Source organism: Microtus pennsylvanicus, chromosome 12 (genome assembly GCF_037038515.1).
Source record: "Microtus pennsylvanicus isolate mMicPen1 chromosome 12, mMicPen1.hap1, whole genome shotgun sequence".
NCBI classification, from domain to species: domain Eukaryota; kingdom Metazoa; phylum Chordata; class Mammalia; order Rodentia; family Cricetidae; genus Microtus; species Microtus pennsylvanicus.
In genome coordinates, this window is record NC_134590.1 from 9,381,394 (window position 1) to 9,404,978 (window position 23,585).

At 40.3% G+C, this 23,585-nt stretch overlaps 1 protein-coding gene across 1 annotated transcript in view; it reads left to right on the plus strand.

The window, feature by feature from the left end:
* Nucleotides 1-16,762, plus strand: part of Prkg2 (protein kinase cGMP-dependent 2) — a 103,429-nt gene extending 86,667 nt beyond the window's left edge. The window contains exons 15-19 of the mRNA XM_075943101.1: nucleotides 439-602; nucleotides 5,058-5,180; nucleotides 6,667-6,729; nucleotides 11,899-11,965; nucleotides 13,713-16,762. Coding sequence (XP_075799216.1) covers nucleotides 439-602; nucleotides 5,058-5,180; nucleotides 6,667-6,729; nucleotides 11,899-11,965; nucleotides 13,713-13,808 — 513 coding nt within the window. The 3' untranslated portion in view covers nucleotides 13,809-16,762. The remainder of the gene's footprint in view (nucleotides 1-438; nucleotides 603-5,057; nucleotides 5,181-6,666; nucleotides 6,730-11,898; nucleotides 11,966-13,712) is intronic.
* The last annotated feature ends 6,823 nt before the right edge of the window (nucleotides 16,763-23,585 follow it).

The window sequence follows — 23,585 nt, forward strand, 5'->3', positions numbered from 1 at the left end:
TTAGGACTAGGCAGAGGTTTTAGCCTCCCTTCCTAGCAATAGACTCTTTCCCAAACTCTTCACTTTGCTATTATTTTAGTCCATGGTGCAGTCTTAAAGGCACATGTCTCTGTCATTTCCCCCTTCTCTATTCAACCCATTAGGCAAACCAGCGAATTAAAATATACTTTAGACATGTTTGCTGGGAGGAGAAGAATGAATTTCAGTTGTCTTCAAGGGTAATGAGGTATGCATGAAGAAACTTTCTCTTAACAGCTTGATTGGCACATGGCATACAAAGGAGTATCTGAGATGGTGTGTGTGTGTGTGTGTGTGTGTGTGTGTGTGTGTGTGTTAAAGGAAGTGTGGATTGGATGAAAACTCTCATAGAGTTTGCAATAATTTAAGAGCAGTATAGAGTTTATAACATCTTCAGTTTTATTTGACATCCTGTCTCAGGTTGACTTTGGATTCGCCAAGAAGATTGGCTCTGGGCAGAAAACGTGGACATTCTGTGGGACTCCAGAGTATGTGGCCCCTGAGGTCATTCTCAACAAAGGACACGACTTCAGCGTGGACTTCTGGTCCCTGGGAATTCTAGTATATGAGCTCCTAACGGGCAAGTAAGTGAGAGCGCTCAGTTCAGTGTTGCCCAGCCTTGTCTTCAGAGCAGTACAAAACAGTTCATTAATGATAAAAATACAAAATTTAACAATCTGAAAATATCTTTTTAAAGATTTCTCCTTTTCCTCCATACTTCAAGCATAGGGCTTGAATAGGAAGTTTAAAATATAGATAGAAGATTCAGAAAGCTAAAGCAAAGGAGTATAGAATTGTTATAATTTACCTAAAATGGCAAGTTTCATTGTTACAGATAACACATTCAGTATGTGAAGGTTTTATAATCCAGGAATAGAAGCAACAAAAGCTGTGGACTTGGTGAAAGTTTTCTTTAATTTAATTTAAATAAATGAAGCTGTTTTCCTAGTTCAGTAAAATTCATCGATCAATCAAACTAAATTTAACCAGATTCTTCCATCTCCCCAGATGTCATTAACCAGAAATGTTAAAAGAAAGCTACAGTGGTGAATTTGAATTTTAAATGCCCTGCCAACTCCTTTCTAAGGTGCTAATGAACAGAGTCAAGACACAGCGTGTGTTTCAGCGAGTGGACTGCCATTTCCAAAGAGATGAAAGGATAAGATTAATGAATCTGCTGTGGTTCTTAATATTGAAGACAGTATAGCGTGTGTGTTCACCCACAAATACACATGAACACACATACACACTCATTCAAAGGCAACACAGCATACTCCACATGTGTAAAATACTTCACTGTTTGCAAAGCACATCTACATATAATCTAGTTTAGTTTTCATACACTTGTGTGGATTAGATAAGGTAGGAATTTTATTATTATTTTATAATTAATATTTTTATTATTTTATTGTTTAAATTATACAGGTTAGACAACTAGGCCACAAAGCTATCTGCCTGAGATCAGTAATTTGATCCCGGATCTTCTGGCTCTCTCTGTGACTTGCCTTCCTTGACACATGTATGCTTTTGGACCTTTATAGCCAGTTGTGCTCAACGTTAGTTTCTAAGAGATTTGAATTTTCTAAGCAATACTGAAATGGGTTTGTTAGTGGGGGGAGGGATATAAATATCAGCATGCACGTGAAAAAACACAATTTCATGGAATCTTCTTGAACTTTCTTCTTTTTCCAACAGTAAAAGTCTAAACAGGGCTTTGCTTGCTATAAAGAAGTACTCAACCACTGTGCTAGGATCTTCTTAAACATCTCAAATACTGCCATTTAATTAGCTAACTCTGTTAAATTACCTGCAGCATGGTCCGTCCACATCTTTGTCCACATACACTGAGGAAATAAAAATCCGTATTTTATCGGAATCACTATTCATTATCTATAACCATGTTCAAATAATCATCATTTAAGATGTGGGTTGAAGAATAGAAAATTTCCAGGTCGTCGTGGAGGACAAGTGTGTTAAGGTGTGGCTAACCCTGGGCTCTTTCCAATATTTTTTTCCCTCGACATAGAAATTACTAGGAGAGAGGTTGTGACATAGTGGTTCTTGGAGTTACAGAAAAATACACACATCGGTCTTCGTCACCTGGGATATGTGTCAGGTAGAATAGCAAGATGAATTGAGGAAATAAAGGAGGAGGAGAAAGCACAACAGCCTGGAATTGCTAAGGTGGCCTTGAACCATCATAAAGCTATCTGGCCAAACATTTTCAGGGTAGGGCAGAAGAAAAGTTTATTTTTAGTTGCCCAATCTAGTGTTTAAAATATAAGGAAAAATGAGAAAACAAAAAAAAAAAGAAACAAAGTAACCCAGTAGCAAATATGAATGTGGGCTTATATATCTGTGTGTATTGAAGATGTCATGTGTATGTATCTGTGTGTACTGAAGATGTCATGCGTATAGATCTGTGTGTACTGAAGATGTCATGTGTATGTATCTGTGTGTACTGAAGATGTCATGTGTATATATCTGTGTGTACTGAAGATGTCATGTGTATATATCTGTGTGTACTGAAGATATCATCTGTATATATCTGTGTGTGCTGAAGATGTCATGTGTATATATCTGTGTGTGCTGAAGATGTCATGTGTATATATCTATGTGTACTGAAGATGTCATGTGTGTAGATCTGTGTGTACTGAAGATGTCATGTGTATGTATCTGTGTGTACTGAAGATGTCATGTGTGTAGATCTGTGTGTACTGAAGATGTCATGTGTATAGATCTGTGTGTACTGAAGATGTCATGCATGTAGATCTGTGTGTGCTGAAGATATCATCTGTATATATCTGTGTGTACTGAAGATGTCATGCGTATATATCTGTGTGTACTGAAGATGTCATGCGTGTAGATCTGTGTGTACTGAAGATGTCATGTGTATAGATCTGTGTGTACTGAAGATGTCATGCGTATATATCTGTGTGTACTGAAGATGTCCCAGCAGTGCCTCTGCTTCCTCCTTCATTGTCTTCACACATGGAGCACAGGCTATTGAAAACTTGATGCACTGCCTTTGCTTCAAGGTTTTGTTTTTATTTTATTGTATCTTGTCACGGATGAATACTATTGCTTTCCAGAGGGCGCAAACATAATTGAGATACAATACAACAGTTAGATCATCTAAACCAGACAAGAAAGTGTTTTAGGAATCAAAATGACATATGAATCAAAATGCTGCCTAACTTCAGCTCAACCAGATTTTACTCAGCATTCCTTGAAATACTCACCTAGGTGGTTTCCAGGGCCTCTTCCTCCTTTTTTAGCCAACACTGATTGCTCCTTCATTGTCTCCATTCCAGATTCTTTTCATTTTCCTGATAGATTAATGTTGGGCCAGTCAGACCGTGGCCCCTTTTCCATCCAACACTCATAGGGTAATATCCTCAAGCCCTATGGCCATAAACCTTATGAGATGACCCAAGCCATAATTCCTTAGTGACTTTCCTCAATGCTAGGCTCATAAATCCAACTGCCTGCCCGGCGGTGCCATGTGGTTCTGCATCATATCCTGATTCTTTTCCCTGTAACTAGCTGTACCACCTGCTGAGTCACTTGGCTTTCCACTGCTGTGGCGAAATAAAATACCTGAGATCATTTATGAGTAAGACAAGATTCGTTCTGGTTCCTAGTTCCATTCTGACTCATTGATTGACCCTGTAGATTTTGAACATGGTGCACTATAACAGGAACATGTAGCAAACAGTTCTGTTCACTGTGCAGTGGCCAGAACATGCAAAAGAGGAGGTGAGCACCCCAGCATCACAGTCAGGGTCATCTCCCTAGTAACCTAACTTTCTTGCAGTATGTCTCACTCTCAAAAGTTCCATTGCTCTCCCCTTGCGAGACAGCTTGGGGATCAGGCCTCTGAGTAGCCCAGATCCAAATGACAGCACTCACCTTTATCCTCTCGTTTGCCTGCCTCTCTTAGTGACAATAGTTCCATTCTGTGGACTCTCCAGCCAAACATGGTCCTCGATTCCCTTTTCTTTCTTCTGCGCTGCATCCACTACATTAGAAAATCCTGTTAACTTTAGCATCAGCCTTAGCGCAGGCTCTATAACAAAATACTGTAAGTTGGGTGACTTTTTTTTTTTAAGAACATCATCTATTTCTTGCAATCTGGAAGTCTGGAAGCCTTAGGAAAGAGATGAGGTCTAGTAAGGATTCTTCTAGTAGCCGACCTCTGATTTCTTATGAGATCCTCACTAGGAAGAAGATGGACAGCCAGTACTTTGTCTCAGAAGACCACCAAACCTAGTCCTTCATGGCCCAACCTGAACCTCATCAGCTGCGTAAGCTCCCAGCTGCCATCCCTTCGAGATGATGGGATCAACCTGACAAAGGGGCATAAGTAGCACATTTCACGGTTTAGATAGAGTCATGTCTATTTCACCACCTTCTACACTGCTTCCCAGGCTGCCAGGCTCAGCACCCCCATCTGTACTTTATCTCTTGTATTAAAAACAGATGACTGTGGTTGCTATGAGTTCAACTGCTGACTCAGAATCGGTCCCCAGATCCTTACTGTAGCTCACTAGATGCATATGATGCTGCAATAATCTCGCTTCCCCTCACAGCTTAATCACTCTGTCACCTACACTGCCCACAGCTGCCCACTCCCGACACATTCCTTCGCACTTCCTGTCTCGGAAGTCGGTGCCCACAAACAAGTGTGTAGCCCATCCACTCCCTCTGTCCAGTCAGCCGCCTACTTTTCTGTCAGCTCAAAGAAGAGGCTTTTCCTACTCAGAGAAAATTACAGCTACTCTCCCTCTCTGTCTCCTCGGCTTTTTTTTTTCTTTCTAGTGATTATCACTGCCTGACAATTTACCTGTGTGGATCATTTAAGTGATATGAAGTTGGTGAAAGTTTTTTTCCAGAATATAACCAAATCTGTTGTCAAGTAACTAACAAGGGAAGAGGGGGTTTGAAAGACAGGAAGGAGGAGGAGGAGAAGTAGGAAAAGAGAAGCGAAGTTCTCTCAGACATTCATTGAAGTGTGTTCTATTTTGCATCTTCCCCAGCCCACCCTTTTCTGGAATAGACCAAATGATGACCTACAATTTGATTCTCAAAGGAATAGAAAAAATGGATTTTCCCAGGAAGATAACAAGGAGGCCTGAGGATTTGATCCGGAGGCTTTGCAGGTGAGAATGACCATTAGCAATGCTTGGTGTTGGAGGAAGTGTGAAGGCTTTCACCCGCTGTGCATAGATGCTTCACAGTTAGGTTTCTGTGTTTGCAACTTGAACTTTTTATGTTGCTGTTATAACAGAAGGAAATTGGTTTTTGTGGGGTTTTTTTGGGGGGGGACAAGGAGGATGGGGTGGGTGTTGGGGCAGAGTTTCTTTGTGTAACTTTGGAGCCTGTCCTGGAACTTGTTCTGTAGACCAGGCTGGCCTCGAACTCACAGAGATCTACCTGCCTCTGTCTCCCATATGCTAGGATTAAAGATTTGTGCCACCATTGCTTACTGGAAGTTTTTAAGTTAAAAAATTATTTTTGAAAGTTTTGTGTGTGTGTTGACTAAGTATATATCTGTGCACAAGTACATACCTGGTACCCTAGAAGATGTCATCAAATCTGGAACTGGAGTTACAGACTCCAGTTGTGAGCTATTATGTGGGTGCTGGGGACCCAACCCAGGTCCTGTGGGAGAACAGCAAATTTCCTTAACCACTGAACTACCTCTTCAGCTCCTTCCTTCCTTCCTTCCTTCCTTCCTTCCTTCCTTCCTTCCTTCCTTCCTTCCTTCCTTCCTTCCTCACCCTTCCTTTCTTTCTTTCTTTCTTTCTTTCTTTCTTTCTTTCTTTCTTTCTTTCTTTCTTTCTTTCCTTCCTTCCTTCTTTCTTTCTTCCTTTTAAAATAGGTTTCAAGAAAAGATTTATTTTTATGTGTATGGGTATTTTACCTGCATGTGTGTCTGTACACCACGCAGAGGTGGCCCCAGAGGTCAGAAGAGGGCATTGTGTCTCCTGGGGCTGGAGTTACAGATTGTGAGCTGTCATGTGGGGGCTAGGACCCAAACTTGAGTCCTCTGAAGAACAGTCAATGAGTGTTCTTACCCACTGGCTTATCTCTCCAGCCCCCTAATAGTCTTTTAAAAAATAGTATTTCTCCAGTCTTCTTTTAAATTATTGCAGCCTTCTACTTACTACCAAAAAGCATCATTTTTCAGAAAAACATTGGAGACTTCCAGAGTTTTTGTTTTGCTTTGCCGTGCTTAAACTGCATTGTTCTACAATATCCCCTGCTCTATCTTTGATGATTTTTTAAAAACATCTAAAGTTAGTAAAGTCATTAAACCTAGTTTGGGATTCCTGCACACTACTGAATTACAGGTTCCATGTAAGTGAAACTCTAAAGTATTTTCCAGTTCTCTTAGCCAAGTTGGAAAGATAGCATTTATTCAGCATCTATGCAAAGCTCATATAAATAACTGGTAGATACATCAACACTCAGCTATTGCTCCTCGGTGAGAGGGTCGTGACTTTGTTCTCTCCCTGTACTCAAGTGGCTGACCCACATAGTAGGATCTCATGAAAGTTTTATGAATTTAAAAACAAATGTTACTCAATTATCTAAAACCACTCAAATATTACTGTTATAAACTTCTTTCATAAATTATTCCAGGCAAAATCCAACAGAAAGGCTGGGGAATCTGAAGAATGGGATCAACGATATTAAGAAGCACAGGTACCGATTTTCTTTGTTGCCAAGATAAAAATAGAAATATATAGAATAACCAGGTGCCTTAAGGTTTCCATTGCTGTGATAAATACCATGGCCACAAGCAACTTGGAGAGGGAAGAGTTTATTTCATCTGACAGCTTGTAGACCATCATTCAGGAAGTCAAGGCAAGAACTGATGCAGAGGCCACAGAGGATGCTTACAGACTGGCCCACAGGCCAATCTGCTGGGACCATTTTCTCACTTCAGGTTCCCTCTCCCTGAGGAGCCTATCTGGTATCAGCCTGACATATGAGTCACCAGTACATGAGGAGATCATGACAGGTTCTCTTAGGAGACCATTGTCTTCATTTTACATGCTTTCAACTTTTGGGTGTTTCGGTGTTCAGTGTTTCTTTGTAGTTTGCTAGCTGTAGTTGCCCAAATCATTTCAATGTGATTTCTCTAATGTCGGACATTCATGCCAAGAAGGAGCAAAGTTATTTTAAAAGCTGTAAAATCGCATCTTTCAGTCATAGAAACAGTTTTTATCCACTGTTATTTTTATTATTGCTAACCTAGCTTCCATAGAGGGATTAAATAATGTTTTCGGCAATGAATTTGTAAGTAAGGTGGGATATAATTCTACAAGAGATGTAGAAGAGAACAGTACACTTTGACTCGCTGTTCGACACCAACTAATGAGTCTTTTCGCTGTGGTTCCGTGAAAGCAAAGCCTTTGGGAGGGACTATGCAGGATCTTGCTCTGGCGTCACCTCGGTCTTCAATCCTTACAGCCCCATTAGAATAATTCACAAGAGGCAAGTGTAGTAGCAAAGATAGGGGGAATTTTATGACAGAATAAAGTGTGGCTTCCATGGATAAGAGTATGTGGCGGCCAAAGGGATCATTGCAGAGCTGAGTGCTCTCGTGCCATGGCGAGAGTACCCAAGGTGAGCAGGACCGTCGCTCCAGCCTGTATGTGTAGTTAGGATTTATCATTATTCCTGAAGTCCATGAGCAGACAGCTTTCCCAAGGGTGTTTTCCTGTCCAAATTGATAAGTTCACTTGCATTAGGAGGGGCAATGATTTGTCAAGGCTCCTACTAGACTGTAGTCTTCTAAGGTTTGGGGATTCTGGATCCTGTTGGAGATAGTACTGATGGCTTTCTGGGCAGTTCAGGAGGTCACATCTCCAGGGCCAGAGAAATGACTCTGCTCATTTAAAAATAAATGAAGTCCTGCAGTTCCAGTCTTCGGCCTTACAAGCTGTGCACTGTGAGGAAGGGGCCCAGCGCCAGCATCTTTAAAGCCTGCTAATGTCTAAATAGCTCCTCACAGAAAGCATATCCTGATGTATTAAGATCCTTTCTGCAGCAATTGAAGAGTAAAGAGATGAGTAAGAAGTCAAACTGTGCTGTGGTTCACAGCCCCTAAGACCGGGAGAGTCATTGACTTTGTTACTTATGATGTTCGGAAGTTTAGTTGTTAAACCTTTTTATTTAATATATTTTCAAATTACATTTAGTTTTTATCAGTTCGTGACTTATTGTATGTCACTTGTATTCTATTTTAGTTTTAAATAATACTATATATTCATTTAAAATATAATGTCCTTTGAATGTTTCTGTGAGGTCTGAAACCTCCATTTACTTTTCTGTTGATGTACATTGGTTTCTATAGACTCATGGGTCATCTGGCATTCCCCTTTAATGGCTGTTAGACCCCCAATAACTTCCTTGGCATCCTCTCTGATTTGATTAAATATTCATATGTGGCACATTGAACCTTTAAGATTTATGGCTTTTAAACAATCCTTGGCAAGACCTGGAATTTTCAGATGTTTTCATTTTTATTTCCACTTTGCAAGACAGAAAATATCACCTGAACTATACTTTGATGATCCCACATAGAAATATGAAAATTTTCTTATTGCAAGCCTTTGAATTGACTGATATGTCCACTTTGAAAACTAAAAACACCTATAATGTTTTATTCCTCTCAGATGGGCGGGTGGTGTTTCTGTGTGCATGCGTGCTGAGAATCAGGATAAAATCTAGAGTTCCAAGCATGATAAATACATGCACTACTAAGCTGCACCTACTGCCCTTCACTGATGTTTCTCACGGATGAAATAGGAGAACATTAGCAGTATGGGTACAAAAGGAGGCATGTGGCTGCTATTGGTTTTTCTTAACAGCAGCTGCGAAATGAATGAATGAATGAATAAATAAATAAATAAATCCTAAACAGCATGTCCTGCTGTATGAATTCATGACCCCCTCCCCGACAATCAAGCCGTGTGTTCGCCATTGTGCAATCAAGCTCCCTTATAGGGTGAATTAGAACGAAAAGAAGAGAGGGAAGGAGGGAGACAGGCAGACAGACACAAGACAGACTCTTCTGCAACTTCACAGACATTAAAGTGCTTGTAATACTTTATTCTGTATCATCCTCTGGATTGCCTTCAACTGCAAAGCTTTCGATTTATCTTAAAATCCAATTTATCTTCTCCTTTGCACCTCATACTTTGCCACAGTTTCTTTTCTCATTAGAAGATGACATATAAACCTGTACTGACAAGTGTCCCACCAATTAAAGTGATTCTTATTATCTTGTCCCCCTCTTTCTCATTAAGGAGTCCTCATACTTAGCTTTGGGGTGGCTGGAAAACAGAGTCTAATTGCCGAGAGGTTCTGTCTTGTGTTTTTCTTCTTATTTACCTGAGGCTCTTTCCAATGCAGCAGCCAGACTGTGGCAGGATGTGCATGCAAATGCATGCTGTTATTTGACTTTTCTTCCTCCGTGAGAGATGATTTGTTCCTTCTCTGGAATAGGCAGAATCCTGCCACTGACAGCTTCAGGGTCAGAAAGCAAGGGAAAGTTGGCAAGAGACAACGGATTGCATGCTGCTCTCTGCACTGAAAGGCAGAATTTCATTCTGCTCTCCTCTTCCTGGCTCCTTTTCTAAGCTATCAAGCTAGGCGACAACTTCAGGGTGTGGGTGGGGAAGCCTATGTGTTTCTCTCTAGATAAATGGGGTCTTTAAACTTCATACAAATCTCCCAAGACAATAGCTTTCTTAATAACCAGCATATTCTTAAGAATCAACAACAGCAGCATTCCTTAAGGGGCTGGAGGGATGGCTCTGTGGTTAAGAACGAATACTGTTCTTGCAGAGGACATGCGTTCAGTTCCCTGCAACTGTGTCAGCAGCCGACGGCTTTCTTGAGTTCTGTCCCAGGGGACCTGACACCCTTTTCTTCCCTCCTCATTGGGCGTCTGCATTGAAGTGGGTGCACACACACACATACACACATACATGTGCAAGGGCACACATACATAAATATATTATTAAAAATTATAAAAAGTAAATCTTTTGAAAATATTTTAACGTTTATATAGATTTTTCTACTCCTCTGACCAAAATTAATTTTTAAAAGAAAATTTTCATGCCAGCTTTCTACAAAAAACTACGTGTGCCTAAGCATAACACCTATTATATGAACGTGCACAATTTGTGCATTCTTTATTAAATCATCTTTGCTCCTTTGTTTATTAGCTAACCTAGAAATGAGGCTTCAGTCTTTTCTCTTAATGCCTATTTTTTGTTGATAAGTATTTTTAAAAATTGTTTTTATTGAGCTATATATTTTTCTCTGCTCCTCTCCCTACCTTTCCCCTCCCCTTCAACCTTCTCCCAAGGTCCCCATGCTCCAATTTACTCAGGAGATTTTGTCTTTTTCTGCTACCCATGTAGATTAGATCCATATATGTCTGTCTTAGGGTCCTCATTGTTGTCTAGGTTCTCTGGGATTGCTAGCACCTATTTTAAAGGAAGGCTAGTGAACCTGGGTGCATATAAGTATACATTTCCTGAAAGGAGAAGATATCAAATACATTACCATTACTTCTGAGAATAGCGTCCACAAATCTCCTGAAAACAAAAGTTTCTCTGCTCTTGGTGTCAGCGTTTCTTCGCTGAATGTTATTCACGTATGTGTGTGTCCTGGTACTTTCATTGCATAAAATGCAGCCAATCTCAAAGGCCAGGATCAAAGGAAAGGTCACTCACGCTAAGTAACTGTCATCATTAGTCAAATTGCAGCAAGGACGCTGAGAAATGCAGGGATGCTTTCTTCAGTAGAATCACAGTGATGGTTAGCATTAATGTTTCTGGGGTTCCTTGGAGAAAAAGCATTGGTGGCAATAGAAGATCCTGCAGAAATGTGTACCCAGCAATGTCTGAAGAGGGACCCCCACTCAGTGCCAAGGTGTGTAGTGAGGGAAAACCTATGGCTTCACACAGGGACAGAGGATAGGCAGACATTGGCTAACACTCTTGTCTGCCTCCTGCTTTTTAACTAGTTGTAGGAGCTTCTATCAAAATGGCATCTAAAGTGGAACACACTAGATCCCAATCCTTTGCTAAATTAGGCTTGCGCTGGGAAATCCAGTCAAGGACTAGAACGGAACTGTGAAGTGAGGTGAGGCTGTGGAAGGAGGGAACGTTTGACTTCTGGTGTGACAAATGGAGAACAGGGACAGACTCCCAACTGCTGCCTCAGTCACCGCCATTGCTCCACTCTGCCCTGTGGTCGTTCTCTGGGTGACCCAGATAGTGTTGTTTCCTCATCCTTTTGTAATGTCTTTCTATCCCTCCTAAACTCAATACACCCTAAACTCTAACACAGCACCCAAATACGAGCTGGCATTTCACTGTTTCTTCAACATCTTCTGTCATTTTTGTTTCTAAGGTTGACTTTTTATTTCTCAATCATGTTTTTATTAATTCTTTGAGAACTTGTACACATAAAATAAAATAAATAAATCTAAAAATAAAAATAATAAAAAGAAATGAGGGCATCATAAAGAGAGGAATAAAGTTCTGAAAGTCTGGAGAGGTGATGGACTATAAGTTATGAATCTAAGTGTGACAAGAAAATATCTAGGATGATTTCTGGGCCGTGTGAGTGCTTAGTAGGCAAGAGTTTAACACAAAACGGGTCAGAACAGTTCCTTCTCCTTTAACTTTCGACTGCTTGCAGCATCACTTTTCGAGGTAGGTAGTGAAAAAATGGATTGATAAATATGCTCTGACATGCTATTCATTTATTATGTAATGCCATCCATTTATTACATAATGCCAGTTATTTATTATGTAAGTAATACCCTCCATATTTTTCTCATTTTAGGTGGTTAAATGGTTTTAATTGGGAGGGCCTGAAAGCACGGAACCTTCCATCACCTTTGCGAAGAGAGGTATGGAGTTTGCTGTGACATTCCCTCGATTAGTTTCTAGGAACTAGTTTTCAAAACAGATTTTTGAAAGAGGGAGAAGGAGAGGAAGAGCGAGATAGCATGTACACAAAAGATTTTAGGTGCCTCTTTGAAATATTACTTAATAGGTGAGGCTGTCCTAGTAATTATGATATAGGGACTTAAATTGTATTGCTGGGGCTGGAGAAAAGGCTCAGTTTATCAAGTGCTTGCACGCAGCATGAAGATCCCACACATAAAAAGCTGTGCGTTGTAGTGTGTGCCTGTAATCCTAAGACTGGGGAGACAGAGGCCGCAGGGTTCTTGAAACTCACCAGTGCTTTTCTTACCAAACTGATGAGCTCCAGGTTCAGGGAGAGATACTGTCTCCAAACATAAGGTAGAAAGCAATGAGGTGGATTCCGCAGGCATGTACACATATGTGTGATGTGCGGTACCCCTATCCATGTATAATGAACACATATATGCTCTATGAATACACACAAATAAAAATAATAGTATTGCCTATTTGATGAGCACTGAGGTCGCCTTTTGGGAATTAAATATATGGCAGTGTCTCCTAAATCTCAAAGTCATCAGAGTTGCTCAGGTGCCCAGATGAAATGCACTTTATTATTAATTACCCTAAGAATTGGGATGTATTTGTCATCTAACAACACGTGCTACTAAAAATGTATTTATATCTATATATGAAAGAAATGCTTGCATTATTACACAAACAGGAAAAATAAACTAAAATGTAAGGCATATAAAGAATGATTAAGAGCAATGGTCAGTCATAAAATTATTTGCCTTTGAGAAAGATTTAGAAGGGGGAACAGAATGGAACAGGAAGAATAAGGATAAGGAACAGGAAGAATAATATTGGTGTGTACGTTTTAAATGATCAATAGATATCTGGTATTTAAATTACAGTAAGTGTAGTCTAAGAAATTAGGCGATATCACATTTTTTACATGAATATGTCAGAATAGAATTTCATTCTCTACTACAGAATAGCTCTTGTGCAAACTTTGAGCTATCGATGTCTGGGTGAGCAAAGGGAGACACAGCTTCCACAATTCTTTCGGACAACACTCACATAAATTTGGTAGAATGTTGACTATTAGTTCTTGACACACTGCTCCCAAGTCACGTGATGTTCCACTTTCTCTTAGCCTATGCTGCCCAGCATGACCCACGAATGGCCCCCAAACTCCCAACACACCATAATAAATCACAATAATGTCATTAATTGTTCCTCATCTTATTTAATTAGGTGCTTTGCAGTTTGTTTTAAGTAAAGAATTTCAAACCACTTGGTTACAAAATAATTTAATACCAGAGTCATTTTATTCTCTTAGTGACATTTCAGCATTACTAAGATTTTGAATTGTCCATTTGTTTGCTATTCTGCATAGTTTATTAGTTATTAGGGTTGAATGAACTATTCAAATTCAATATTGGTAAGAAACTTAAATGAAAGAGGAATTCTGATAAATTTTGATATTTTTAAATTTGTTTTGAAACTGTTTCTTAACTTGAAAAAAGAAGGTAGATAGTTCTTGTTTCACCTTTCCTTTGGAAAATACTTCCTCAGGTTTGGTAGCTCCCGAGGAATGTAACCAAGAACCAAATCATTCGCTTTATCTAATCATCTAATGGGATGGTCTTATGAGGTTGAGACTATGACGTACTGGCATGCCTGCTCACCCCGATCCTCACCTTTGCTCTGTCCTTTCTCCATTAGCTCAGTGGTCCCATAGATCACAGCTACTTTGACAAGTATCCTCCTGAAAGGGGGGTGCCTCCGGATGAGATGTCAGGCTGGGATAAAGACTTCTGACAGAAGAAAAGTGACGGCAGGCATGTAAGGATCAATGACATCGTGCTGAGTATTCCTCTCGTGAGAGCATCAGGAAGGTCTCTTGGAAGATCATCAGGGAGAAGATCCTGATGGATCCCGGAAGCAGAGTGGCTAGATGTGGTTCTGAATGAGAACATCTCCTTTAGATGCTGTGAATTACCCCTGTATCCCATTCTGTATTTGTCTCCGCTGTCAAAGACTGTCCCCTCCCTTTTACTTGATCAGATCTATTTTTGCTGGCATAGCATAGTTTTCTCTGAGATCTGTTACTCCCTACAACTCATACTCTCTTGCCTCGAATCCTAAGAAAATATTAATATTTTCTTCTTGAGCACCTAAGTCATCCAGATAGAAGGAAGAATATGAACAACTTTAGAAGAATCTTTCCAGGGCTGAACAGACACCAAGGATATATTGTGACATCTTCAAGTGGTGGTTTCCAGAAATCATGAATTTCATCTTCTTTTAACCTAAAAATACACTAAATTGTTTTTTTGATTCCATCCAGGGAAAAGAAAACATTTGAATACTAGTCAGAAATACCAGTTACTTAAGGAAGTCAGTTAATCAAATCAGATAATTACATTATTTTTAATGACTTAGAAAAGTAAACAAAAACTTTCTTTTTCCTTTGGCCAGCTGTGATACCTCAGAGATTTTTCAGTATCTTCATTAAAAATCATTTAGAAAGTATGGCTAAATATTGGGCCTTTGGAAATGTTTTACCTTATATTAAAAAGTATTTCCACTAGCAAAATAGAAAACCTGGTGGAACAAAATACGAAGGACATTTCCTTCCCACAAAAGACTAAGCACAATGAACTCTGGTAGGTAAAGTTGCTGATCCTTTCAAAGTCTGAGATATACTATTTAGTCCGTTATTACTGCTATTAATAAACACAAAGAACAGAAGGACCACCTTTACTCTTTATTGAGAAGCCGGTTGGCAGATGCTGGTATTTGTTGTAATCACTGAGGCATTAGTGGCTTTGTTTAAAGCATTTGAGTCATGTATATAATTACAGCACAAGCTACTGGGGATGTGATAGGATTTCGGAAGTCAAGGGAGCTCTTAGAATCTGCTCTCTTTCTGCTGTGACTTGGCAGTCTTCCAAAGAGTGAATAGGAGAGGTTCTGTGCCCTGGTCACCCGTCCCTGAGGATTTCACCAGTGAGTGTTGGTGGGTGTTGAGCACAACTGCTTCCTCTCTTCCTTCCAAAATGGTGGCAAATTTCGCTCTATCTTTTTAATCCGGCAGGGTAGAAACAACATTCTGCATCATTCCTAATTCCTGTATCGTTCAAACTTCTGATTGTATTTTCATATGATAATATTCTATGTGAAAAGCAAACTTCACCAACTCCACACGTATTTTTTCATTCTTTATAGAAAGTCGGCAACTTATTTCCTGAAGATTTAAGCCAGATAAGCGAGGCCCAGAATAAGAAAGTGCATCCTTAATAAATTATATTTACATATTTAGAGTCCTTTTGCTGAACCAAAGAGTTTTGTTTCTCGGAGTAGATTTTTAAAGATTATGTATTGTATATAAAAAAGCCATTTTTAATAGGATTAATATAACATGCTTTAAGAATTTCTAAAGTCTAAAAATATTTTATTTGCATTTGGTTTGTAATGTACTATATGTTTTTCCATGTATATATTTTATTATTACCAACATATACAGGTATAAAATGGATATACTGAATGGACATTAGGACTGTACAGTTAAAATAACAATAGTATTCTCAAAATTGTTCCATTATTCTAATTGAAGAGAATAATACCACATGTATAGACTTAAAACCGAACCTAGAGGTTAATTTTTCCTGTGAGTGGTCATATCATATGTAATTCTCACATATGATTTTTTTTACTGTGTTTCCTTTATAAAGATGAAGATATGTAAGACTGAATTATCTTTTAATCTCAGCTTGATTTTTAGCTCAGTGACCTTGACAAGATGATTTGCCTTCGGGTTCTCGCGTCTTACTTGTAGCACAAAGGTGCAGTGATGTTTACAGACAGATCCTTACCTGGTGTCTGGGAAGTGATCCTTGATGCGTCAAGGGGAACTACTGCTACTGTCTCTGTTGAAATTAAAGCGGCCTTATTGACCACTTAGTTCTGAACCATGTGTCAGTGGTGTCTGTATGCAGAACTGTTAAGTTAAATCAAGTCTCTGCAGTGAGGATGGTTGATCAAACTTCAGTTTATAAGAAGCATTGATCATCCCCAAAAGGAAGTGCTCTACTGAACTGACCTACATTTTGAAATTCATGAATTAAAGATACATGCACATGTGCTTGTATTTGCACACATGTGTGCATGAACACACACACACACACACATGGAAGTATGGAAAATCCCATTATATTTTAATCATTAAATCATTTTTAACTCCTCTTTTCTAGAACATAATACTAATTTTTCATGTATCAGATTTTTCCTTATGGGGTCAAATTTTCATCTTTGTAGTTTATTAATTTTTACCTAAGTATTAAAATGTCTTGGAGAATGAAAAAAATGAAGTTTGTAGAAAAGAAAGAGATGAGACCCAGACTTTCATGACCTTATTAATAAATCCACTCTTGTTCCTCTGTAATTTCAAAATATACATTTAAAGTTTTGAAACACTGAACCTAAATATTGATACTAGCTGGTCACAAAGAATAATCACTCAGAAATGTGTGTGTTCTTTTGACGTAATAATCCATCCTGTTCTTTATTGCCAGATATCATGCTAGGATAATTTACAGCCATTGCTTCATTCACAAAAGATTCTACAGTTATATCGAACACCAACTGTTGACTGTTTCCAAAGCCTCATATTGGCCTTAAACGTGTATATTTCATTCCCAATTTAGTTGTAATGTTTTTTGTCTGGGCTGGTACCCGTTGTTGTACACGTCTAATAAACTATCCTTAATCTTAGAACACTCACATCATCTTGTCATTCGCAGATCCTGTGGGCCAGGAACTTAGACAGGTGGCCAAGGAGATCTGTCTGTCTGCTCCACAACACCAGTGCTGGGAGCTAGAATGACCAGGGACCTTCCTCACCAACACATCTGGTGCCTGAGCTGAACTGTTCAGCAACTAAAACTGTACCACTTAGCCTATACTTGCTGTCTCAGCTGTTTGGCATCTTTCCACAATGGTATCCCTAAACTAGCCAGATACCTCAAGAGCAGCACTGGAATCTTAGAAAGAGGGTTCTAGCCAACAAGGCAGAAATAGCGGTGCTCCATGAGTTACTCTGGAAGTGATTTAACATTATGTATGTCTGCTGTGTTCTAGTGATAGAAACGTAAGCCCACCCAGACATGAAGGAAGGGTACAATGTATGAACTTCTACATATGTGACTTTTTAATGAAGAAGGTTTCAAATCTTATGCAGCAAGTCTTAAAAGTGCCACAGTCCCCTTTTGGCTGCTTATCGCATTACTCCCATATGCAAAACAAATTCGTTCCCTCCCAGGAGCCTCTATAAAAATATCAACAGGGGGTTTCTGATCCTACTGCATGCACTGGCTTTGTGGGAGCCTAGGCAGTTTGGATGCTCAACTTACTAGACCTGGATGGAGGTGGGGGTTCCTTGGACTTCCCACAGGACAGGGAACCCTGATTGCTTTTCGGGCTAGTGAGGGGACTTAATTGGGGGAGGGGGAGGGAAATGGGAGGTGGTGGCGGGGAAGAGACAGAAATCTTTAATAAATAAATAAATTAAAAAAATATCAACAGGCTCAGTCCCAGCATCCTGGATGTTGTCAACTAATCCTACTCAGGTGTGGATGGAGCCCCTGGGTACAGACCTTGAGTGTGTTCTTTCAGGTCTGAAAGCCTTTGAAACAAGTAAACAAGTCATCTACCCTGACCCTCATTGAATGGTGAAATTGATCAAAGGGTAACTGTGACAGAGATTTGAGTTAGGAGATGGGGGACAATGCAGGCACAGGCAGACTCTAAGAGGTGTATCCAACCTGTAGCCAGTGGACTGCGTTCATCTCAAGGTATGTGTGAATCTGGCCCACCACATTTGTACAGGACATGTTCTGTATTTACATCATTTCTACCCTTCTCTCTCCTTACTCCAACTTTTCTCATGCCTTCTGTGTGTGTGTGTGTGCGCGCACGCGCACAGGACCTACTGAATCCACTTAATGTAACTCTCATGTACATGCATGTAGCAGTGACCACTTGGGATTGGAAAACCTATCAGGAGGCTCGTTGCTGGAGAAGACTGATTCTCCCTCTCTAAGCAGCTGTTGGTTGTCTGTACCTCTTCATCTGGAAGTAGGACCTTGTGAGATTTCCTCATCCACATTCACATATCTGCTGGAGATGTCATTTAGCAGGTTTAGTTTAGGCAACCATATTGTCAAGATTTCATGGGTGTAGCGTCTTTGTTATATCTAGAGGCACAATCTCCAGGCAGTTATTCTAGTTCTCTGACTCTTGAATCTTGTGTTGTAGATGTTTTTGGTTCACAGTTACACTTAGGAAAGAAAATAAAAATATTAAAAAGTTCCTAGAAATATCTAAGATTTAGATCTATAGAACAAAACTAAGGGTGTAGGAAGGAAGTTGCTTGTTTGTCCCAGCCACCCAGAACTGAAATAATGACACAGATACTATATTGTTTAAAACACAGCTTGGCCCATTAGCTCTATCTTCTTATTGGCTAACTCTTACATATTAATTTAACCCATTTCTATTAACCTGTGTATTGCCATGTGACTGTGGCTTACCGGCTTAAGTCCTGACATCTGTCTCTGGCAGGGCTACATGGTATCTCTCCAACTTCGCCCTTCTTTCTCCCAGCATTCAGTTTAGTTTTCCCCACCTACCTTTCTCTATTCTATGACAGGCCCAAGACAGTTTCTTTATTAATCAATGGTATTTACAACATACAGAGGGGAATCCCACATCACCTCCCCTTTTCTGTTTCCACATCATAAGGAAAAAACAAAACAAGAAAAAATTTCTCTAGAGGTTGGTTATGAGTCAACTTATAAGCCTTGAGGTACAGAATATTCACATAACCAAATGTAAATTTTTGGCTGGTCTATGTTGCTTTCTTTTCTCTGTCACTGTGTCTCAAGGTGGCTCAACTGACAAAGGACATAAAGGAAACTTCCAAATAAGGCTGGGTCTAGATAAGGGAGACTGTCAGCGTAAGTCACAAACAATCCCACAGCAATTTGGAATTATGATTAATAAGATGGTATTTATTTAAAGGGAAAAAAACCTTAGAGATCACCATCCCAGACAACAGCCCTCTGCGCAATCAGGAAGGAGTCTAGTTGCCGGAAGCGGAGCAGGAAGTAAGAGAGAGAGGGGAGGGAAGACTTCGCTTTTTTAAAGAGAGAGAGAGACCACGCCCCAATGGGCTGGTATTTCAGAGGCTATTGGCTGGAGGAGCGGAAGGACCTCCCGCAACAGGAGACTCTAGTGGATTTCAGTTCAGATTTGTAAAATATCTAAAACTTTTAAGTCTTTTTGTAAACTAAAAGATCGTGTACTTAGCTTCTCTAGGAACATGCATTATAAGCCCAATGTCCTTTAGTTATGGCTAGAAACCAAATATGAGTGAGTACATCCCATGTTCCTCTTTTTGGGTCTGGCTTACCTCACTCAGGATAGTGTTTTCTATTTCCATCCATTTGTATGCAAAATTCAAGAAGTCCTTGTTTTTTACTGCCGAGTAATACTCTAATATGTATATATTCCATACTTTCTTCATCCATTCTTCCGTTGAAGGGCATCTAGGTTGTTTCCAGGTTACTACACATTCTCTATGGTGGGATGCCTTGCTCAGCCCTAATGCAGAGGGAAGGGGCTTGGTCTTGCCCCAACTCAATATAGCAGACTCTGTTGACTCCCATTGGGAGCCCTTACCCGTTGGGAGGAATGCTGGGGAGAGGTGAGGGGTGGGAGGAGGGGTGCAACAGAGAACTATGGTTGAATGTAAACTGAAATTTAAAAAATAAATTTAAAAAAATCAAAAAAAAAAAAAAAAAAAAAAAAAAAAAAAAAATAAAAGATCGTGTAAACTTCAGAGAATCTAGGGAGCCATACGACTTGGATCCACCTCTTACAGGTGTAAAGGACTCCAGAGAAGTATAGCCTAAGTTTTCCCATCTGCCTATCTTTCTATTCCTGAAAGTCGGAGAGTGAAATGTTTCTCTCTCTCTCTCTCTCTCTCTCTCTCTCTCTCTCTCTCTCTCTCTCTCTCTCTCTTCTCTTTCTCTCTCCCCTGCCTCCAACCTGGTCATGGGACTTTTCCCCTCCCCCAACTCCCAGAGTAATGGTCCTGAAAGTTTCAAATGTAAGATTTTCTTTGAAGTTACTAAATTTTAGTTTCTGTCCCTAGTCTATATATATCTCTCAGCAGATTTTCATGGGGCTGGCTGTTACCATCCACACACATCAGATGCTGACTACAACCTGCTACAAATGATTTTGAGCCCTGGGCTTGCTGGAAGCTGTCCGGCCAATGTCCCTTCAGCTGGGTCAGTGAACCAGATGCTTCTGATAAATGCCCCAATGCCTGAATTCTGTTCTTGCCTTTATTAGTATTCCAGCTCTCCTGGGCCCTGGCAACAATGTGCTTTCATCAGAAAATAGTTACAGAAGAGAGTACGTTACCCCTTGTCCCCAAATGAGCTGGAATTTTCTATCAAAAGGATAGTCCCTGAAATAGGGAACAAAATAACTACCTGTAGTGCCTATTGATGTACCGGGTACCTTTTGAAAACAAGGAGACCCAGATCTATCATTAGTTGAAATAGTTCTATAGTATGATAGGGCACTCAACCTGCTCAATTTAAGACAGAGAAGTCATTGTTTAGCTTTAAGAGAAATCATTAGCAATAATCTGGCTGTACTCAAAAAATATTGCAAATAAAGGGGACCAGAAATGAAGTAAAGAACTGTTCCCCATTCTCATCTCCAGATTCTTTCTGTGTTAGCCATCACAGGGCCTTTTGACGTTCTGTTTCTGCTTATTGCTGTTGGCTCTTACATTATTGATGCCTTAACTAAATGTCAATTCCTTTCCGGGTATCATTAAGCTGATGTTTATTAGATCCCAGTGTAAATAGTTACCTGTCACAGAGTCAAGGATTTGACTCAGAATACAACTCAAGGTGGGTGGGGGGCTGTGAGAGCCAAACTTACACTTTAAGTTTCAATTACTATGCCTATGAAATCCATGAAACATAAATGCCTCTGATCTGCAAACTCCTTATCCAAGGACATCTGGAGGCTATTGTTTATGGTAGATAACAAGCCACATGTTTTCACTACTCTAAATGAGTTTGTTTGACCTATCTGCACCTGATTTTGTCAGGATGTACCCTTGCCCCTGATTGGGTGTAGGTAGTAGGTAAACAGGCAGGATGTATGCTTGCCCCTGATTAGACTTCATAGGAAATGTGACACTTATGGATTTTGCCCTCTTAAGCCCCTGCAAAATGTGATTTGAGGCCATTTTCTGGAAAACCACAGATGGACCTGGCCAGAGAGTGCATCAACCTGGACAGTATTTAATTAAAGCTTGCTTCAAATTTGACTTTAATTTGTAGTAGCAATCTTATCCTTGACGGGTGGAATTAACAATGTGTAATACATAATCCTAAAATCTATGGTGTAGTGGCGTTTCAATTGTATTTTATTAAATAAAGCTTGCCTGAAGATCAGAGAGTCAAACAGCCCCAACTGGTCAGCCTTGTAGACCAGGCAGTGGTAACACTAATTGCCATAGAAACTGGGCGGTGCACCCCTTTAATGCCAGCCCTAGAGAAGATTATAAAATGGGAGGAGACAGCTCTCAGGCTCAGTCTCATTCTGAGATTCCTGGAGGCAAGATTGCCATTTTGGACTGAGGTCCAGGTAAGAGCCAATGGCTGGTTGCTTTGCTTTTCTGATCTTCAGGTTAGACCCCAGTTTCTTTCTCTGAGTTTTTATTAATAGTACTTCACTATAAAGTTAGAAAAGCTTTTATTCATGACTGACTCCTCTTTGGGTATTAACCATAGCCAGATGCACACTATTATTAAAGTGATTTTCATTAATCTCTAAGGCTTCTTCGTTCTAGAAACTCTGACTACCATAGGCTCATGACCATCTCTGTTCAAAGGCCCAAAGTCTCTTACTGTGACTTCCTCGTATAATCCACAACCAAACTATAGAACTCCAGTGCAATATGGCATACAATATGCATCCCCACTCCAAAACAGAGGAATGAGGGTGTGGCAAGGAAAGATCGGACCAAAGGAAGACTGAAACTGAACAGGGAAAACACCAAATCCTGTTGCTCCATGTCTGGTATCTGGGGCTTCAATTTCAAGGGGGCTTAGATGACTCTGCACCTCCAGCTCAGCTGTCTGCAGCTAATCTTTCTCTCTGGGACCAGTTCCACCCCCTGGGAGTAACCCTTCTCCGCAGATGTCCTGCTGGTCTGCCATTTGTGGTTCCTGTCCCAACCCATGCTTTCCCTTCCCAGCTTCATGGAATGCCCTCTCCGCCTCCTCACAGGGACACCAACCCTGTCACATGTTGGCTGGCTTCCTCAGATCTCTGAAACCATAGAGGAAGAACCTCATCTTGTATCTCTCATATCTTCAAAGGCAGTGCGACACAGAGGACCCTGCCCGATTCTGATAGTCATTTGGGACAGAACTTGACCCTGGGAGCACAGTTGAATCAGCCTCTGTGTAGTGATGCAAATAAAAGGACTCTTTGGGGTTCTACCTTCTAGGAGCAGGGAAGGCATCAGGCTCTCCTCCTTCACAAGTGGGAGCCTTGGCTGGGATCAGTCTTACCCTCAAGGCACCTTTCCTACAGTGCAGAGCGGGGACCTTCTCTTTAACCGTGACAGTCTAACAATTGCAGCCTCTCTTTCAGCACATGACTTAGCTGCAGCCTTAAGCTCCCTAGTGTTTCTCTCCTCTCCGAATCGCATATTTGTGGCCCCTCCCCCTTCACCTGTTGCTGCTTCCCTGCAGATCCACATAGGAGGTGAGAACTCAGTTGATAACCATGCCGCAGACTCAATGTTATGAGGGCTTGAAATTTTCTTCACCAGAGAAGCTCCTGTTTCTTTAAAAATGCAACTTCATGCAAATTCCAAGAGCAGGGCCAGGATGCAGGTTCTCTGCTACATTATCACATAGGTGGCCTCTTGCCACATTGCAGGTAGACATCCTTGCTATAAAATCCCTGGAGATGGCTTCCACTTCTTGTGCTGTAGTCTTGCAGGTTCCCACAAAAACGCCCTTTCAAGCTCCACCCATAACATTTAATGGCTTTTCTAGCCAAAGACCCAAAGTCTTCCACATCATCCAAAGCCCAAGATGATCGAGTTCATCACGTATCAACGCCACTTTCCTGGCACCAGTTTCTTTATCGGTTACTTTTATATTACTGTGATAAGAAGTGTTACCATCTGGGGATCTTGACTGAGTTTGTTTTCCCCGCTAGTTAAAAAAAAAAATTAAAAGGCAGGAAAAATCTTGAGCAGAACAGATATGTCAATGAAAAAAAAATACAAGATCTCATCTTAAAGGGAGTAAGAGATAGCTTATTCTTGGGAACAGTTTGAGTCACCACAGCCCAGGAATACAGATTTAGATTACACCAAATTCTATGTTACAACACAGAAGCAGTTCCACTATTATAAATCAAGGTGACTTTGAAATACATTGGTGGGTATGTCATAGCCGAGGTTACAGTAATATAGGGAAAACTTCC